The sequence below is a fragment of the Rhinatrema bivittatum genome, chromosome 3 (genome assembly GCF_901001135.1).
Source record: "Rhinatrema bivittatum chromosome 3, aRhiBiv1.1, whole genome shotgun sequence".
NCBI lineage: Eukaryota > Metazoa > Chordata > Amphibia > Gymnophiona > Rhinatrematidae > Rhinatrema > Rhinatrema bivittatum.
This window is the reverse complement of record NC_042617.1, coordinates 595632726-595652313: the sequence shown is the minus strand read 5'-3', so window position 1 is coordinate 595652313 and position 19588 is coordinate 595632726. Positions and strand designations below refer to the sequence as shown.

General features: G+C 46.3%; 1 protein-coding gene across 1 annotated transcript in view; it reads right to left on the bottom strand.

Moving 5' to 3' along the window:
* Nucleotides 1–19588, bottom strand: part of LOC115088687 (DNA (cytosine-5)-methyltransferase 3B-like) — a 43281-nt gene that overhangs the window by 2571 nt on the left and 21122 nt on the right. The window contains exons 5-6 of the mRNA XM_029596942.1: nt 18547–18692; nt 9439–9529 (exon numbers count right to left, since the gene is read on the bottom strand). Of these exons, the coding sequence (XP_029452802.1) occupies nt 9439–9529; nt 18547–18692 (237 nt within the window). The remainder of the gene's footprint in view (nt 1–9438; nt 9530–18546; nt 18693–19588) is intronic.

The following is a 19588-nucleotide window of genomic DNA, read 5'->3' as shown; positions in this document are numbered from 1 at the left end:
GTGGCTATTCCCTAAGTAAACTTGATTAATAGCCATTAATGGACTTCTCCTCCAAGAACTTATCCAAACCTTTTTTGAACCCAGCTACACTAACTGCACTAACCACATCCTCTGGCAACAAATTCCAGAGTTTAATTGTGCGTTGAGTGAAAAATAATTTTCTCCGATTAGTCTTAAATGTGCCCCATGCTAACTTCATGGAGTGCCCCCTAGTCTTTCTACTATCCGAAAGAGTAAATAACCGATTCACATCTACCCGTTCTAGACCTCTCATGATTTTAAACACCTCTATCATATCCCCCCTCAGCCGTCTCTTCTCCAAACTGAAAAGTCCTAACCTCTTTAGTCTTTCCTCATAGGGGAGCTGTTCCATTCCCCTTATCATTTTGGTCGCCCTTCTCTGTACCTTCTCCATCACAATTATATCTTTTTTGAGATGCGGCGACCAGAATTGTACACAGTATTCAAGGTGCGGTCTCACCATGGAGAGATACAGAGGCATTATGACATTTTCTGTTTTATTCACCATTCCCTTCCTAATAATTCCCAACATTCTGTTTGCTTTTTTGACTGCCGCAGCACACTGAACCGACGATTTCAATGTGTTATCCACTATGACACCTAGATCTCTTTCTTGGGTTGTAGCACCTAATATGGAACCCAACATTGTGTAACTATAGCATGGGTTATTTTTCCCTATATGCATCACCTTGCACTTGTCCACATTAAATTTCATCTGCCATTTGGATGTCCAATCTTCCAGTCTTGCAAGGTCCTCCTGTAATGTATCACAATCTGCTTGTGATTTAACTACTCTGAACAATTTTGTATCATCCGCAAATTTGATAACCTCCCTCGTCGTATTCCTTTCCAGATTATTGAAAGCAGGGGTCCCGGTACAGATCCCTGGGGCACTCCATGCTGGTCTTCCTGCCAGTGAGGGGGGAGCCCACCAGCTTTCCGTCACGCGCGCTGCTTGCATGCAGGGTAAAACTTCTACCCAGCTGGTTGCTTGGTAGCTACTCTGACCGAAATTTTGGTTTTTAGGTTAGCAGTGAAAATAGTTATTTGTGGTTTGTTGGAGGGAAGTGTAAATATATTTAATTTATTTTTTTGGAAGTTTTGGGTTTGAGTGCGTATTTTGAAAGTTTACTAATATATTTTGTAAGGCTGTCTGTCCGTCCTTAATAGTGATTAACAGATGAATTTTAATTCCCCTGCGTGCATAAAAAACAGGGATTACGTGTGTGGCCGGGCTTTGCACGCGTCTTCAAAGGGGCCCGGCCACACGTGTAACCCCCGTTACGCACCGACGTGTCGGGCCCAGATAAAGGGGGCTGGAGAACGCTGGGACAGTGGCATTTGCCACTGTGCCGGGGAAGGGACTTGCCAGCACGCTCAAGCCGCTACTGCTCCAAAGGTAGGAGAAAGGGGAGCAGACTGGGAGGGAACTGGGGAAGGCCGGGATGCATCGCTGCGTGAAATTTACAGATTTCTACCCCTCCCTTGCGCCCGCGGGTTACAAAATCCAGAACGCGTGTGCATGCGGCCCAACGATGCTATAACATGCGCGCGCATGCTATAAAATCAGTGCGTCCATGTTGGCCGTGTGTGCGCACTTCTTTAAAAATCTACCCCTATATGTATTTGCTGTTTATGGGAAGGGGTTAGTTTTATTTTTTTAGGATGTTGCTGCCTTTTGTTCCCTGAGCAGCAGTATTTAGGGATTGTATTTGATTATCTTTTTATGCATTTCCGTGCTCTCTTAGGTTTTAAGATTTATGTATTATTGATGCACCTTGTTTATAAACTGTAAACTGCTTTGGGTTCCCTTTGGTAGGGAAGGAATGCGATATAATTGCTTGTAGCCTTTTGCTACCTTTCCAGCTCCTCTCCAAACCAGCTTAGTCTTCGATGTGGAGTCAGCAGAGCACTTGCAAATCCAGAAGTGTCTTAGCAGCTAAGATGGATGCTACTCTTTGAAGGAGTCATCTACACCAAAGCAGGTGTCTAAGTGAGCAGATCCTGATTCCAGCAGTGAGGAGTCCTCTTGAGCCTCGGATCTTGCCACAATGCCATCGTAAGCTGAGATCGGAAGAGCCATGCTAATAGCTTCAAGGTCTGCTTTCCTGAGAGCCTTTAAGACCTGCACCACCCACTACAGGAAAACAAAGGCCATCCTTAAAATTAGCTTCTGGAACCATTCATTCCACATCAGTCAACTTTTGCACTGCTAGGTAAAGATGAAAGAACTGGGATCACTTCCTTACTCTGATCATAAATGGATCCACGTCAAAGTAGGGGACTCTTCCATTTTGTCTTCTGTGCAACAAATTTTAGTGACTGAGAAGCAGAGATGCCAACTCCTCCCTACAAAGGAGATGCTGCCTAATAGCATTGTCCTCCATCTTCCAATCCTCCTCACTACTGCCCTGAGGCAGTGAAGCCATTTACTGGCAATCTCTTCTCTCCACCTAACCTGGCTATCTTTCTGACCAGAGAGCTCGAAGGGCCCACAGGCACTGGGAATGGCTTATTTAAAAATTCCAAAAAACAGTTGGAGGGGGAGAAGGAGGTGAGAGAAAAGATTAGGAGAAGGCTCTACTGGGCCAGCCTAAACATAGTCCCCTGTCCAAGGTCCTGTTGAACTGACGGCGGGAGCCCAAGCTTCCACCTCAGAAGCCGCCTGCAAACCTGGATCCTCTAGGACAGGGTGGGCAAACCTGGCCATGTCTGGCCTTCCTACCTAATCAATTTGCCCCATTATCTCCAGCGTGACAGGTGTGTAGGTCGTGCATTTTCACAGAGCAGCACACCTGGGGGCGGGGAGCTGTGGCAGCAGGAGAGGCTGCAGATGGAGCTCAAGCTGCCGCCAGCTGAAAGTATGGAAAGGCCATGATGATCCCTTTAATCTGCAGGGGTGGGGAAGCAGAAGCTGTGTATGCCCATGGGAAAAATGTACGGGAAGGTCGGCTGGCCATGGTGTTCATCTCACCGAAGTCAGGAGGCGGCCATGTTTGTGCGTATGTACCTGTGAGAGTGTATGTCACACTCTGTGTGTGAGAGAGGGAGTGTATGTGAGATCATAGGCATGTAGATGTGAGAGGGAGTGTGACAGAATGAATGTTGTGTGTTGAGAGAGAAGATAAAATTTGTGCAGCTCTGCCTGCCCCAATCCATGACAATCTCAGGGTGACTGGAAATCAAAAGATCACAGGTATGGAGAGCAGATGACTTTTTAAATCCTTATTAGTTTTAATTATTGGGTGTAATTTCATGTTTCTGCTCTTTTAAAATCAGTCGTTTTTGGGGGGCAATAAACATTTTTTTAATTATTGGATTTTTTATTCATCAGATGTTTTGAAATGTTATTGGCATTTGGGAAATTTTGGATATTCTATTCATTAACTAGTTTGAAATATTATTTTTATGACTGATTTTACTATTATGATTGTTTTATATGTCTTGCTTTTATGATTTAATGTTTTATTTTTATTTTCCATTGTTGCTCTGCATAAAGAGACTGGCTTGTGGTTTGCAGTTCAGTCTTCTCAGTTTGAACTTTATTCTGTATTTGATCAGGGTCTGTGTTCTGCATATGTGACACAGGTGTGTGGTATTTTGCTGGCATGTAATTTCTGTGTATTTACTAATTTAAAATATTTCTATTCCACCTCTAGTGACTGTCATGCTATGTGGATTACAAGTGTACATAAAACACGTAGCATGCAACAAAACAAGTCCCAATCAGCAAACATTAAAAATTAGTGTAAAAAAAACCCAACAACCCCCCCTCTCAATTTAACAAAAATGAGGCAACTTTCACTGTTTCGAAACAGTTTAAAATCTGTTATTCCTCAAGCAGAGCACAGTATCCCCGATGGCCAGTGCCCACTGCCTGTCATCTTTGCTGATGGCATCTCAAGCTATTTCCTATTGGCTGAATCTGTTAGGCCCATAACCTTCAAAAGATCAATCAGAAAAGACGGAGAAACTCCGTGAACTATATAAACATAAGGGTTACAATCTTACATTTAAGTATTTAGTATTTGCGTTAATAGCCACCTCTTACAATGTTATTTATACAATGTTATTCATACTTATATATAATTATCTGATCTCCATTTTCCTTCTCACTCCAAGTTTTTGATTTCCTTGTTATATGTAACTGCTTTTCTGCACTATTGTTCAAATTGTAAAGTTTTATTATAACTGCACCCCTGTTCCTTGTGAACCAGCATGATGGGACTACTGTCTTGAATGTTGGTATATAAAAAACTTAAATAAAATAAATAAATAAATCTGTTGATGGGTAACCAGTGAAGCTGATGTAGTGATGGAGTTACGTGTTCTCGGCGTGGTTGCTGAATGTTGTTGGAGCTTTCCTGGACATACCCAGATCAGTCCAGACCAATGGGTTATGCACTCCCACCAGCAGATGGAGTCAGAGCAAAGCTTCGAGGCACTGGTATCCCAAGTGTGCCACCTGCAGCTCCTCAGTATTTCTCTGACTGCAGCAGATGGTGCTCGTGTATACCTGCAGCTCCTCAGTATTTCTCTGACTGCAGCAGATGGTGCTCGTGTATACCTGCAGCTCCTCAGTATTTCTGACTGCAGCAGATGGTGCTCATGTATACCTGCAGCTCCTCAGTATTTCTGACTCCAGCAGATGGTGCTCGTGTATACCTGCAGCTCCTCAGTATTTCTGACTCCAGCAGATGGTGCTCGTGTATACCTGCAGCTCCTCAGTATTTCTCTGACTCCAGCAGATGGTGCTCGTGTATACCTGCAGCTCCTCAGTATTTCTGACTGCAGCAGATGGTGCTCATGTATACCTGCAGCTCCTCAGTATTTCTGACTGCAGCAGATGGTGCTCGTGTATACCTGCAGCTCCTCAGTATTTCTGACTCCAGCAGATGGTGCTCGTGTATACCTGCAGCTCCTCAGTATTTCTGACTCCAGCAGATGGTGCTCGTGTATACCTGCAGCTCCTCAGTATTTCTCTGACTCCAGCAGATGGTGCTCGTGTATACCTGCAGCTCCTCAGTATTTCTGACTCCAGCAGATGGTGCTCGTGTATACCTGCAGCTCCTCAGTATTTCTCTGACTCCAGCAGATGGTGGTCGTGTATACCTGCAGCCCTGTGTGAGATGGATTTTTCTTGTTCCCTGAGGTGCTAGGTTCAGTGTCTGGGCCATCCCTCAGGTACAGCAGAGTGAACGGGGGGGTTTACCCCTGGCGGTGCTAGCCCGTGTGGTTCTGGGTCCCCTGATAGCCAGGGGACTGGCTCCCTCAACGACCCGAAGGCTCCCCCTTAGTGTCTGCGGTACAGGGAAGTAGCCCCTTTGGGGATTTTTTTTTTTATTATTCTTAGCCTAGACTTTATTTTTTTCTGTTATTAGAAGTTGAAGTTTTTGTGTAAAAAAAAAAAGAAAAAAACCCAGCTCCAAGTTCCCTGTTTGCCGCGGCTCCCGGGGTAAATCAGTCTGCCTGGTGGTACAGAGCCAGGCAGACCCCTGAAGAGGAGGGGAGAGTGTTCAGCCCTGGTAAGAACCTCCGAGGACGTTTTTAGGCTTCCTGCCTCATTTTTACCGCTGGCTCCAGAGCTATTTTTACTGCGGTGGCCATTTTGTGTTTTCTTTTTTGACCTCCCACGCGGCTCCCCAGCATTCCTGGGGCTGATTTTCACGGCATTTTTGGGGGGGAGTCACCACGGCTGGGTGGCAGCACCTGTTTTCTTCTGGGTGGGGGGGAGTTAAATTCCCCTTTTTGCAGGAGGAACATGGCAGAAACTCCTCTGGTGGAAGCCTGTAAGGCTTGTGGGGTATGGTCAGCTTATTTAGACCCCCTGTCACTGTGCACTGGGTGGGGAAGGGGCCACAGACAAGAGGACCAAACCTAAAAAGTCTGCACGCAGGTCAGGCTCGGCAGCTGGGTCTAACGGAAGGAGCCCAACCCCCACTGAGCATCCTGTGGAAAAGGTCTCCCAGGAGGACCCTCCCCCACTGCGCGGACTCCGAGACCGGAGGAATCGAGAGACATGGACACTGATTCTAGCAGTGACGAGACGGGACCGGGAGGGATTTTCACCAGAATTTGTGCTGCTCATGCATGAAGCATTTCTGGCTCGGAAGCTCGCGAAGCGCAGAGCCCAGGAGGGGAGCGTGGGAGTTCCCAAGCGTCCCCATCTGCGAACTGAAGGTTGTCCGTCCCGGGCAACTTTGGCTCGTGCGGATCTAGCGGGTGCAGTCGACCAGCAGGGGAACGACTCCACTCCGCCCCCGAGGGACACCGCTGCAGATCAGGGTGAGGTCTCTCCAGACGTAGTCTGGCTGTTTTAAGAGGGAAGAATTGTGTCCCCTTATTCCCCAGGTGCTTGAGGAATTGGGGGTGAGACCCTTGCTTGGAAGATTCTGACAGCAAGGGAGTGAACCCAATCCTGGACGATTTCCAGGGTCCACCTAGTGCTTTTCCAATTCCGAAGAAGATTCAAAAGCTCATCAGCCGGGAACGGGAATCCCTGGAGGCGGGACTTAAGGTCAGCTAGGGGATGCAAAAACTCTACCCGCTAATGGAGGAACATTTAGAACACCTCAGGATACCCAAGGCGGATGTGGCTGTATCAGCGATGACCAAGAAGATGACCATTACAGTGGTGGGAGCGGCTGCTCTCAGAGATGTGCAGGACCGCAAGCTGGAGCTGCATCTGAAGCGGGTGTTCGAGGTCTCTTCCTTAGGACTTCGGGCGGCAGTGTGTGTCAGCATGATGCAAAGAGCATGTTTATGTTGGATTCAAAAACCGCATCGTCTTCTGGGACTTTGTCAGCTTCTCAGGCGACTCATCTGGAGGCGGCGGTAGCATATGTGGCGGATGCCTTATATCACTTGGTGCGTTTAGTGGCCCAGACTATGGTCTCCTCGGTGGCGGCTCGGCGACTCCTATGGCTCCGCAATTGGGCAGCGGATGCTTCCTCCAAGTCACAAGTGTGCAGTCTGCCTTTTCGAGGGAAGTTGCTGTTTGGAGAGGATTTGGATCAGCTGATGAAATCTCTGAGGGATTCCAAGGGCAATAAACTGCCGGAAGATAAAAAGCCCTACAGAAAATCATTTGGTCCTCGAGCCCGTTTTCGGGATTTCCAAAAAAGCAGGTCGGGGAGGAGTGTTCCACCCTCTGGTTCCAGATAGACCTCTTCCCGTACACAGTCCTTTCGTGGCTCCAGTCGTCCTGCCAGAGGTGGTTTTGATCAGGGAACCGGAACTGGGAAGCCTGCCCAATGAAATCAGGCCCGCCCACTCCTCAGATGGGATGATCGGAGGCAGGTTGTCCCAATTTTACCAGCGATAACCTCCGATCGCTGGGTGTTGGAGGTGGTAAAAGAAGGTTACGCCTTAGAATTTTCTCGGCCTCTCATGCCTGCCTTTGTGGAATCGCGATGCGTTTCCCCCCAACAAACGAGCCGCGGTAGAAGACACTCTACAAAGATTACTAGCAACAGTAACATGGAATAGACTTAGCTTTTGGGTACTTGCCAGTTTCTTATGGCCTGGATTGGCCACCGTTGGAAACAGGATGCTGGGCTTGATGGACCCTTGGTCTGACCCAGTATGGCATGTTCTTATGTTCTTAAGATTGCTGGCCCTGAAGGCGATTGTCCCCTTGCTGTCCGGGGAGCGGACGGTACTCCATTTATTTCGTGGTTCCCAAAAAAGGAGGACACTTTCCAACCCATCCTGGACCTAAAGAAGATGAATCGCTGCTTGAAGGTGCCCCGTATTCAAATGGAAACACTTTGAATAGTCATCGCCGTGTAAACCATGTTCCAAAACGTCCCCAGTAAGACAAGGGAGTAAGCCAACAAAGTCACTGCACGGAAGCTGTTAAGATGTGAGACCCACAGAGCATCTATTGAGGGCAGAAAAATAATGCATGGATTAGAAGTTCCCCCAAGAAGAAGATAAGCCCAGGTTTGTGCTGCTGTTGGTGAATGTAAAGAAGATTTACCTAGAAACATAGAAATGACGGCAGAAGACGACCAAATGGCCCATCCAGTCTGCCCAACAAGCTTTCACACTTATTTTTCTCATACTTATCTGTTACTCTGACCGCTGAGGTCAGGGCCCTTATTGGTAACTTTTTGGTTCTAATTTCCTTCCAACCCCGCCATTGATGTAGAGAGCAGTGCTGGAGCTGCATCATTGTGAAGTATCAAGCCTAATTGGTTAGGGGTAGCTACCGCCGCAATAAGCAAGCTATTCATTTGTTTGCCCAGCCTGTGCAATTTAGTCCTTGTTGGTTGTTGTCTGACTATAAATCCTCTTTTCTTCATCCCTCCTGCTGTTGAAGCAGTGAGCTGCATTGTACATGATTTCAACGTGAAGTAAAAGGCTTGATTAGTTCAGGGTAGTAACCACCGTAACAAGCAACCTACTCCCATGCTTATTTGTTTACCCAACCTGTGCAATTCAGTCCTTGTTGATTGAATATGAATCCTCTTTTCTTCATTCCCTCCTGCTGTTGAAGCAGTGAGCTGCTTCGATATGCACTGAAAGTATCAGGCTAATTTGGTTTGGGGTAGTAACCGCCGTAACAAGCAAGCTACTCCCACGCTTATTTGTGAATGCAGATCCTTTCCCACATTTCCTCTTGCCGTTGAAGCATAGAGCAATGTTGGAGTTGCATTAACTGTGAGTATGTTTATTGAATAAGGGTAGTAGCCATCATTCCCGTAAGCCACCCCCATGCCTCTTCTCTTCTCTTCATTCACGTCCTCTAGACTTTATGGATCCACAGTGTTTATCCCATGCCCCTTTGAAGTTCTTCACAGTTTTAGTCTTCACCACTTCCTCCGGAAGGGCATTCCAGGCATCCACCACCCTCTCCATGAAGAAATACTTCCTGACATTGGTTCTGAGTCTTCCTCCCTGAAGTTTTAAATCGTGACCCCTGGTTCTGCTGATTTTATTCCAACGGAAAAGGTTTGTCATTGTCTTTGGATCATTAAAACTTTTCAAGTATCTGAAAGTCTGTATCATATCACCTCTGCTCGTCCTCTCCTCCATGGTACAACTACATTAATGCAACACTACAGTCATTTTTCCATAGTTTTTAAGTATCTCTTGCATCATTTAGTTTTACTAGGGACTTGATCATTCTTTAAATGTGTGGCCACTGCTAATCTGATTGCAGTTAAAATATGATTCATTTTCAAGGGAAGATATTGAGCAAAAGTTCAGCAAAAGGCTCTGTGTATATATGAAGTTGCACACTATTAAGGTTTATAATTTTCTGTAATTTTCTCAATAATTTAGGGATTTGGGACATTCCAGTCAAAGACGAGTGCCAGGAGCAGCAAAGGTCTGTCAGCAATGTAATCTATTGTCATTGGCATCCAGGACTTTCTATAAAAACTGTGGAAAAGAATTGGGTTCAGCCCTCACCACATAAGCCCTTCCTGGCAGGATTCTCTCTGTAGATATCGATGCACGGGCTTCCACCAATCACTAAGTCAAAAGGACCCCATTCTTCAATCTGGAATGGAAGAAGAAAATATACGAAAATCTAAAAAGCTTCTGAGCTTAAACTGCCACAGATTTCAATATTCTGTACTGTATCATACAAATTCTTAATTTTACATTTAATTGTAGTGCATGTCCAGAAAAAAGCATATTTCGGATCACGTTGTACATAACTATGTACAGAGCTGGCGGAAGGGTATTCAGCCGCCCTAGGTGGCGATGTGATATTTCTCTTCCCTTCTCTCTCTCTCAAACCACACATGACAAACGACCCCAGCTCCTCAAAGAAATACATACCCCAAAACAGAAAACGCCCTGCAGCTCCATGCTCTTTTCAAAACTGCCACCCTGCCCCACTATTCTGCCGCCCCGCCACCCTAGGGCTCCGCCTACCCTGCCTATATCTTCCGCTGGCCCGGATTATGTGAGGGAGAAGTATTACTGTCTATGGCAAGTATATCTTGAGAAGAGAAGTCACAGCCTAAGCCTACAATTGACCCTAGGAGAGCAGTGAGATGTGAATCGGAACCAGAATCGGATCCGATATCAGTTCCGATTCACATCTCTAGTGATTTGCGTCCTATCAAGTGAGGATCCGCAGGGGGCGGAGCCTGGCAATGTTCAGTATTTTCATTAATGTCTTGGATGATGGCATAGAGCAGTGGTTCACAGATGCAATATTCAAGCACACACAGCAGGTTTAGTTTTCTGGAAAAGTAAAATCAGAAATTAATCATTCTCTGTCGCAAAGTATATTCATATCTTTGCACACAGTTGCTCTATCACACAATAGGAGATTGCATGTGAAAGTCGCTAACATGGAGACTGCACTTACAAACTTCAGAGACCTCGGCAGAGGCCAGCAAAGATGGCAATAGTTTTCCCTCATCCAAGCTTAATGATGGATTTTGATTTTTGGGGTCATTTTGTTGCCTTTAAAAAGCCTTAAAACCAGTCAAACATTTGCGTAACTCCTCCTCCAGGCAAACACAGAAGATCCTACTTAACGGACAACTGCAAAAGCTGTGTTGCTCCCCTTGCTCTGTTTGTAAGACGCGTAGAAGAGATGAACTTGGGATCATCTTTATTTATTTCTTTGACTTATATTCTGCCTTTTGGCACCTCAAAGCAGTTTACATTCAGGAACTGCAGGCATTTCCCTGTTCCCAGAGGCTTTTCTCCTATTCGTGAACATGGGAAAAAGCTTAGTAAAGAAGGCCCTGGAGGCCAGATTTTAAAAGCCCGGCGTGTGCAGAATCGGGGAGGCCTGTGTGTGTGGCTGGGCTGCGAGCGCGCATTCTCGGAGGCCTGCAGCCAGGCACAGATCTCCCGGTACCTGCACTGGAAGGGGTCTGGGCAGGCCAGGACATCACCATTAGGCACCGTCCTGCTGAGGCGTGCGCTGGGATCCCACCGGCCCGCGCAGCGGAGAGCAAGTAAGTTTTAAAACAAAACGCAGGGTAATCAGCGGGGTGGTTAAGTAAAAGGGAGGCAGGTTAGGAAGGTCCGCTTCTTTACTGGATGGACTGGGAGGGAACTGGGGAAGAGTTGCCATGCAACATGAGTACATTGATGCGCAAAAGTTATAAAATCAGTACGTCCGTGTGCCGGCAAGCACACATGGGTCTAAAAATCTACCTTTAAGTTTGTACTGATGTAGTGGAGAGTGAGGTGACCTGTCTGAGGTCACAAGGAATACCACACAGCCCAACCTCTAACCACCAGCTGCTTAAGTTTTTGCACAATTCAGGTACTGAAGTTAAGGTGCTGGCAGAGAAACTGCTGAAAAGAAGTGGAGAACTTGACTAAAATTAATTCATTTGTAACACAAGCTACAGTAAACTTGAATAAAAAATATAACTGATTTCAGCTACAGTGTAATGGAAACCGAACTCCATACTGCAGAGCAAATTAACTTCTTCAAACAGATCTGCAGTCTTCACCGAAAGTAGAAACCCAGTGCGGAGACGCAAGTCAATAAGCGTGGAATAATGTCCAAATCCTGGCGCTCGGAGATGAAGATTTACATAGACAAGTTGATGACTTGTTTAAAAGCATTTTGTTATAGGCTGCGGCTTGGAAAAGTTCAAAACATAAAGTAGAAAAGGCAGGCAACAGTAGAAGACCTCATGCATGACACTTGTGCACTTTTGAAACAAAAAAATAAATTAATAACATTAACGGCAAAGAATCCTTCAGTATTAGCAAAGAAAAAGTAAGAATCTTTCAGGATTTGTCATTTTATTCTCTCACAGGAGACGTTTCCAGCCACTGACTCAGCTGCTAGGATACACAAGAAAGAAAAGAAATGCCGAGACGTTCATGTGGGCAGGGTCTCGGTGGCCAAAGCTTGAGCAAACTGCTCAGAATTCACAAGGAGGTAACGCTACCCCCTGACCTCGCGGGAAAGCTGTCTGCTAGAACGTCCTTATTGCTGAGAGGTTATGGAGGATAGAGACTATCGTCTATCTGAGCCATCTGCTTGTCTGGAAGTCCTGGAAAAAAAACGTAAGGACCCTTGGAATGCAGAAGAAAACCCTTTGCAGTGGAATCCTCGTCCTAAAGGAGGAAGAATGCGTAGCAAGGAAGCTTTCCTACTCAGGGCTCACGGCAGATGATGATGAAGTGGAATTCCGGTCCCAAAATCATCTCCTAACAGGTCGGTTTCACATGGGGCTGCTTGCTTTTATGGACTATGATTGAAAATTATGCTGTCTTATATTTTGCTGCAAACAGAATTAAAATTTATTAAATGGCTGAGATCAGGCATAGGAATAGGTAAGTTTACATTACTTGTAAATATTATGTTTCTAGTTCTGGGTATACATAAGGGTAAGGAGGGGAATTGCAATTATTTTGTGGGTTGATGAATAATAATGTGGCGATATTAAGTCGCAGGAACCAAAAGGTTAAAAAAATAATAATTTGCTGGCGGTCAGGTTAGGAAAACAGATGTTTCCTGGGTTTATGCATTCCTGCCAGCAGATGGAGACAAAGTTTCACTGACACTGCTTCATAAGCACTGGTGCCACCTGCAGCTCCTCAGTATTTCTGTCTCCAGCAGATGGTGGCTGGTGCATACATCTGCAGTTCTGTCGTTTTACCCATTTTGCTTCTTTTTCCTTTTCTTTTTTGGTGAGAGCCTTCCACCTGGATGTGGTCAGGTTTCTTCGAGGGGTTAAACATTTGCACCCTCCGGTGAAAAGAGTCTGTCCATCCTGGAATCTTAATCTGCTCCTCTGTGTTTTATGTGAGCCATCCATTGAGCCTCTCCGCAGGACAACTCTTAAGGATCTGACCTTAGAAGTTGTTTTCCTGGTAGTTATTTGTTCTGCAAGAAGAATTTCAGAGTTGCAGGCTTTATCTTGTCGCAATCAATTCCTTCAGATTTCAGAGTCAGGTATGTCCTTGTGGGACTGTTCCTTCTTTATAGAAATGACGGCAGAAGAAGACAAAATGGCCCATCCAGTCTGCCCAGCAAGTGTGTCACTTTTTTTTTTTCTCATACTTATCTGTTACTCTTGGCTCTTAGTAACCTTAATGTAGAGAGCAGTGTTGGAGCTGCATCTAAGTGAAATATCTAGCTTAATTAGTTAGGGGTAGTAACCGCCACAATAAGCAAGCTACACCCATGCTTATTTGTTTACCCAGACTATGTAATTCAGTACTTGTTGGTTGTTGTCTGTATATAGATCCACTTTTCTTCATTCCCCTGTCGTTGAAGCAGAGAGCTATGCTGGATATGCTTGAAGTATCAGACTTTCTCCCCTGCTGTTGAAGCAGAGAGCTATGCTGGATATGCGTGAAGTATCAGACTTTCTCCCCTGCCGTTGAAGCAGAGAGCTATGCTGGATATGCTTGAAGTATCAGACTTTCTCCCCTGCCGTTGAAGCAGAGAGCTATGCTGGATATGCTTGAAGTATCAGACTTTCTCCCCTGAAACCACTCTCCAAAAGTGGTTTCAGCTTTTCATGTTAATCAGATGGTGGAGCTTCTGGCTTTTCTAGATTTGGAGTCTTCTGAGCCTCATGCATGGGAGCGTCGACGTTTGGACATCAGAAGAGTTTTGATGAGGTATCTTAAGGTGACAAATGATTTTAGAAGATCAGACCACCTGTTAGCTTTGTGGAGTTGTAAGAACATAAGAAAATGCCATACTGGGTCAGACCAAGGGTCCATCAAGCCCAGCATCCTGTTTCCAACAGTGGCCAATCCAGGCCATAAGAACCTGGCAAGTACCCAAAAACTAAGTCTATTCCATGTTACCATTGCTAATGGCAGTGGCTATTCTCTAAGTGAACTTAATAGCAGGTAATGGACTTCTCCTCCAAGAACTTATCCAATCCTTTTTTAAACACAGCTATACTAACTGCACTAACCACATCCTCTGGCAACAAATTCCAGAGTTTAATTGTGTGTTGAGTAAAAAAGAACTTTCTCCGATTAGTTTTAAATCTGCCCCATGCTAACTTCATGGAGTGCCCCCTAGTCTTTATACTATCCAAAGGAGTAAATAACCGATTCACATCTACCCGATCTAGACCTCTCATGATTTTAAACACCTCTATCATATCCCCCCTCAGTCGTCTCTTCTCCAAGCTGAAAAGTCCTAACCTCTTTAGTCTTTCCTCATAGGGGAGTTGTTCCATTCCCCGTATCATTTTGGTTGCCCTTCTCTGTACCTTCTCCATCGCAATTGTATTGTGAGAAGAAAGGTTCCCAGGCTTCCAAAGCTACCATTGCTTAGAGGCTTTTGGTTTGGCATACATATTCAAAAGCAATCAGGTACCTGAAGGGTGGAGGCCCAGTTGCTTTCGCCACGGAGATTTTTAGGGCGGTGATTGGAAGTTGCTGCATACCTTTGCAAGGCACTACCGTCTAGATGTAGGGGATCCGGAATCTGTCTTTTGGCGAGAGTGTCTTGCGAGCGGGACTCTCTAGGTCCCACCCTAATTAGGGAGCTTTGGTACATCCCAGGAATATGGACTGATCCAGGTACAAACAGGGAAAGGAAAATTTGGTTCTTACCTGCTAATTTCCGTTCCTGTACTACCACGGATCAGTCCAGAACCCGCCCGCTCTAGGTAGGTAGAAAGTCTTTCACTCAGCTCTGGCTGCTTCCAGTTCTTTAAGGTTTATGAGTTTTTACCATTCTGAAATGGGTTTAGCTATTTGGCTAATTTTCTACCATGTTTTTTACCAGCGTTTTTTGGCTTGGGTACAATTTAATACTGAGGAACCACAGTGGCACCAGGGATTATGTAGCATTGTCAGTTAAACTTTCTCTGTCTCCATCTGCTAGCAGGGATGCATAAACCCTGGACTGAACCGTGCTACTACAGGAACGAAAATTAGCAGGTAAGAACCAATTTTCCTTTCAATTAATGAGCGTCCATTTTCCCAACCCATGGCTGTCAGCGGGTTAGGAAAACGGATGCTCCTAAAATTGAGCATCTGTTTTCCTAACCCGCTGACAGCCACTTCTCCTGGGCTGCCAAGGAGTGACTAGGGGTGGGCAATTGTCCCTAGCGCCTCCTTTCAGCACAACCCCTCATTTAAATACTGAATCGTGAACCCAGGAGAGGTGGCTTGGTGTACATTAAGGGGCGGATTTTAAAAGCCCTGCTCACGTAAATCCGCCCGGATTTACGTGAGCAGGGCCTTGCGTGCCTATTTTCCACAGACCTGCCGGCACCCGCAGAGCCCCGGGACTCGCGTGAGTCCCGGGGTTTTTTGTCGGGGCGTGGCCAATCGACGTGGCGTTTTGGGGGCGGGACGTGGCGTTTCGGGGGCGGGCCCGGGGGGGCGTGGTTTCGGCCCGGGGGCGTGGCCGCGCCCTCCGGAACTGCCCCTGGGTTGCGTCTCGGCGCGCCAGCGGCCCGCTAGCGCGCGTGGATTTACGTCTCCCTTCGGGAGGCGTAAATCCGTGGACAAAGGTGGGGGGGGTTTAGATAGGGCCGGGGGGGTGGGTTAGGTAGAGGAAGGGAGGGGAAGGGGAGGGGAGGGCGAAAGAGAGTTCCCTCCAAGGCCGCTCCGATTTCGGAGCGGCCTCGGAGGGAACGGAGGCAGGCTGCCCGCCGATCCAGGATTTTATAAGATACCCCCCCCAAACTTTGCTGTTAGCCTTGTCTGTAGTGTTTCCTGGTTATCTCAACTGCTCAAAGCCCTCCCTGATATTAAACATACTGTCTCCATTTGTCTGAGCAGAGCCCCTTGAAGGCATCCACAGTCTGGCTACTTTTTGATAGGCAGTATAGAAATATTGAAAATAAGAAAAGCAACATCCGAGTAGCTGAACTGCAGGGGGCACGGAGAAAGGAAGAAGCGCCAGTGACACGCCAGTTACACTTCCTATCTTTCGGTTGTCTTCTGCCAGATCTGTCCACTTCTGTCTGATCTGGAGGCCTGTAGCCCACTCTGTCAAGTATCCAAAAATATACCGGTACTGTAAAACTAATTAAACAGACGCTTCGGTTAATTTTGACCCATCATAATAGGCTTCATCTGAATAGCAGTTTTGCTAGATGATATGCCTTATGTATAATCATCGGTGAATGGTAAGAGTCAATTTTTTCATTTATTTTCTTTGCTTAATGTGATAGTGAACTTAGCTTAGTGCAGTCGCTGAAGCCATCGCTATGCCCGACATGGTTCCATGTTTCGAACCGTCCAGGTTCTTTGTCAAGGGCTTAATGTTCAGCGTCTAAAAGATTAAAATCATCATTATTACCGGTACCGTAAAACTAATTAAACAGACGCTGTAGACCACGCCAGTGTAAATGGAAGTGTCACTGATGCTTCTTCCTTTCTCCTTTAAGGCCGCTCCTCCCTCCACTGGGATAGCTGTTCACTTCGAAACGGTGCAGACCAGGGCATCCACTTTAGGGAAACACAGGCACTCTCTCACCGCCAGATCCAGTGGGTATAGAGCTTACAATGCTCGACAACCTTTAAAACTCACTTCTGGAGCATTCCATTCCAGGTCAATCAAATCCTGGATGGCTTCCAGCATTGCAAAATAGCAAGAGGCTTTCTGTAGAGTCACCAGGATGGGGTTCTTCTTTGGTTCCGTCATGGGTCCGCGCCAGGAACTCTCAGGCAAGGCCGGCAATTCATTTCTATGGAAAAACCATAATATGGTCCGATATGGCTCCAAACCTGGTGCGATTTCTCCATCTTCCAAGGAATCTGGATCCCCTTCTTCGTCCGCGTTGTCTGGGTCCCTGCCAGAGATACCCTTGGTGAGACAAGCATGTCTCGAGACCTGTCGATGGGGCTGGGGTTCTGCCCAGACAGGGGCAGGTGAAACAGACTTCACCTATATGAATGATTGAAGGCCTTGAAAAAATTCCACCCAAGAGAAGGCCACCGGGTCGATGTCTAGCCCAGGAGGTACTGGGGTAGGTGCTGCTGAATTTCCTTGTCCCATGGCAGACATAGCCACGGGATTACTTAGGACTGGGGTGCGACTGGTTAAGTTCGTGGTTGACCCATCCTCTGAATGGGAGGAGCCGGGCTTAGCATAGTCCTGGAGGCCAACTCTCCCTGGGCCTCCTCACAGTGCTGACATAGGTAAGAATCAAGGTCAGGCTGTGTAGCCCTAATATGGCAGGCAGCACAAAGGGAATGGTGCTTATGTTTCTTTGCTGCCAGAGCCATTAGCAATTTATTTATTTATAAGCTTTTGTATACCGACGTTCATAAAAAACACATCGCATCGGTTTACATAAAACACAAAGTTGGAAAATACATCGAAACAGGGAGATTTTCAAACAGGATAAAAACAGGATAAAAAAAAAGTACAAAGCGAATCAAGAAAATAACCGTGGGGGCGGAAGAGAGGAAAGAAAAGCAAGGCAAAGCATATGTACAACTGCACAATTGGGCAAAGGGCCTTTAAACTGTATTAAGGAGTGTTATGAGGCGTAAAGAGTCTGAGAGCGTGGTTCGGTTCTTCATGGAAACGCTTGATGTGCCCACAGAGTCTAAAGCAGAGCCTAGCCCATCGGGGGGGGGGGCGCTCAACCCACTCAGAAGCCCACGTCCCTTACCCCAACAGGATCGGGAATGTAGTCAGTCCGGCACGTCCAGCAAGGAGACCAAAGGAAGTCTTACCGATGTCCCTCCAACGTCTCTGAATTGAAAGGAATCCTCTTCTTTCTTTACTTACCTGGGCTCGGCGCTTACCAGCTGAGTACAGAGACGGTTTTTGGCTGCAGGGGGAGAGGGCGTTGGCCGTCACTGCTGTGCTCGGCTTCCTGCATCCGCAGCCTTTCAGCAGCGAAGTCCACGCCGGGAACCGGCTACTGGACCAAGGCTCCTCTCTGAGGGATCTCAGAAATCACCTCAGGAATTCTCAACTGGGGGAGGGACTTCTAGGTATCACCACAGGAGAGCAGGGCTCAATGTTTCTCCAATTTAAAAGTAGAATTTCTTCTTCTAAAGAGTATAGCGATCCCCATAGGGAAAGCACGTCCACATCTGCTAGGAGACGGAGAGATACTGAATGGCTGAGGTATATCTAGGGTGATGTCAGCTTTGAAATCTGTCTCCATCTGCTAACAGGGGAGCATAAACCCATTAGTCCTGAGTCCATCTGGCTACACACTAGGAAAATCCTCTTTTACGACAGCAGAATTTCCCAAATATGAACTATTTATCTGCTATTTGCCAGGAGGAGGCCCAAATCTCTAGCGATGGATCAACCTCCTGCATTTTATAGTATAAACAGTAGGGGTATCTATGAAGCTACAAGTCAAAGGTAGCACTTTGTCAACCTCCCACCACTAAGAGACCTCGTTATTCAGTCTCCTAGCCCTAATCATCTTTGCTTACCTTCTCTGAACATTTTGTGTGTGAAATAATGGGTTAAAATTGAGCAAAGAAGCTTGCTGTTTAACACTGGAATAAGTTAGCTACGTGGGTAGTGAAATTTCCATCACTGAAGGCTTGTGTGAAATAGTCAGCTTACAGTGGCGTTTGTCCTACATGCCATGGGCTGAGAGAGGAGAACGGAAGTGCTGTGCTCACATTTCTCCTGGTGATGTTCCGCACATCATGCTTGTATGTGATGTTTCCTTCCTGGCTGAGTCTCGCCACTGCCGCAGAGTCTTCACAGATCTCGCAGACAACGAATTTCTCCACTTTAATTCCCAGGTCCTTTAAAACCAAATAACCTGCAAATATAATTTCTGATCAGTCCTGGACACTACTGCAGAGACTTTACACCTGGCTGTAACATGTTATATTGCTAGCATGTTGAGTACTTAGTAAAAACATTCAACACAAGGAGTCTTGACCTGTTTCCAGTGACCATATACCATAGACATGGTGTTATATTGACTATTGGGAAGGATTATGTCACTTTTAAGGGCCAAGTTTTTATAACAAGACACAGGTGCTAAAGGTAAGATGATGAGAGTCCGGATTGGTGGCTCTCCAGCAGTACCACATGCTACCATGCTACAAAAGCAACCTTCACAGCCCCAGAGTGGGGCAGAAGTCGCACTCAATGCTCAGTGGTGAGAGCTGGAGGGATCCTGGCTAAGCACCGTCACTCCAGTGACTGGACAAAAGCCCCGGGTAGTGATGCTGTAGCCCAATAAAGGCCGGTTCCAACTGAGCGGGAAACTTCCAGGTCAGGAAGAGAGAGGTTATCAGCACCTTAATAATAATAACATACTGTACGAAACCAAAACTTATTAATCCATATACCAAGAACTCCTTCATCAGGGAAAATCCTACACAGAAGGCTAGACACAGAATATTTCCCCAGCAGACGTAGTTATGGCTACAGCACTAAATTAACTTCATAATAAACTGGAGATGTTTCTAAAGAGAAAATTGACGGGTACAATGATGAAGCTGCACAACAGAGAAAAGTGCTATGTATCACCCTATTTCTGGCCAGGAAGGCATTTCTTTGCTACTTTTTCAGAACTGGCCTCAGATGGATGCACAGAATGTTTTCACCTTCCCCTGGATCATCAGCAGCTCCTGGCACACAAAACCCATTCTGCCAAAATGCTGCCATACCCCCAGCTGCTGCAAAATCTCAGGACAGGGCCTCACA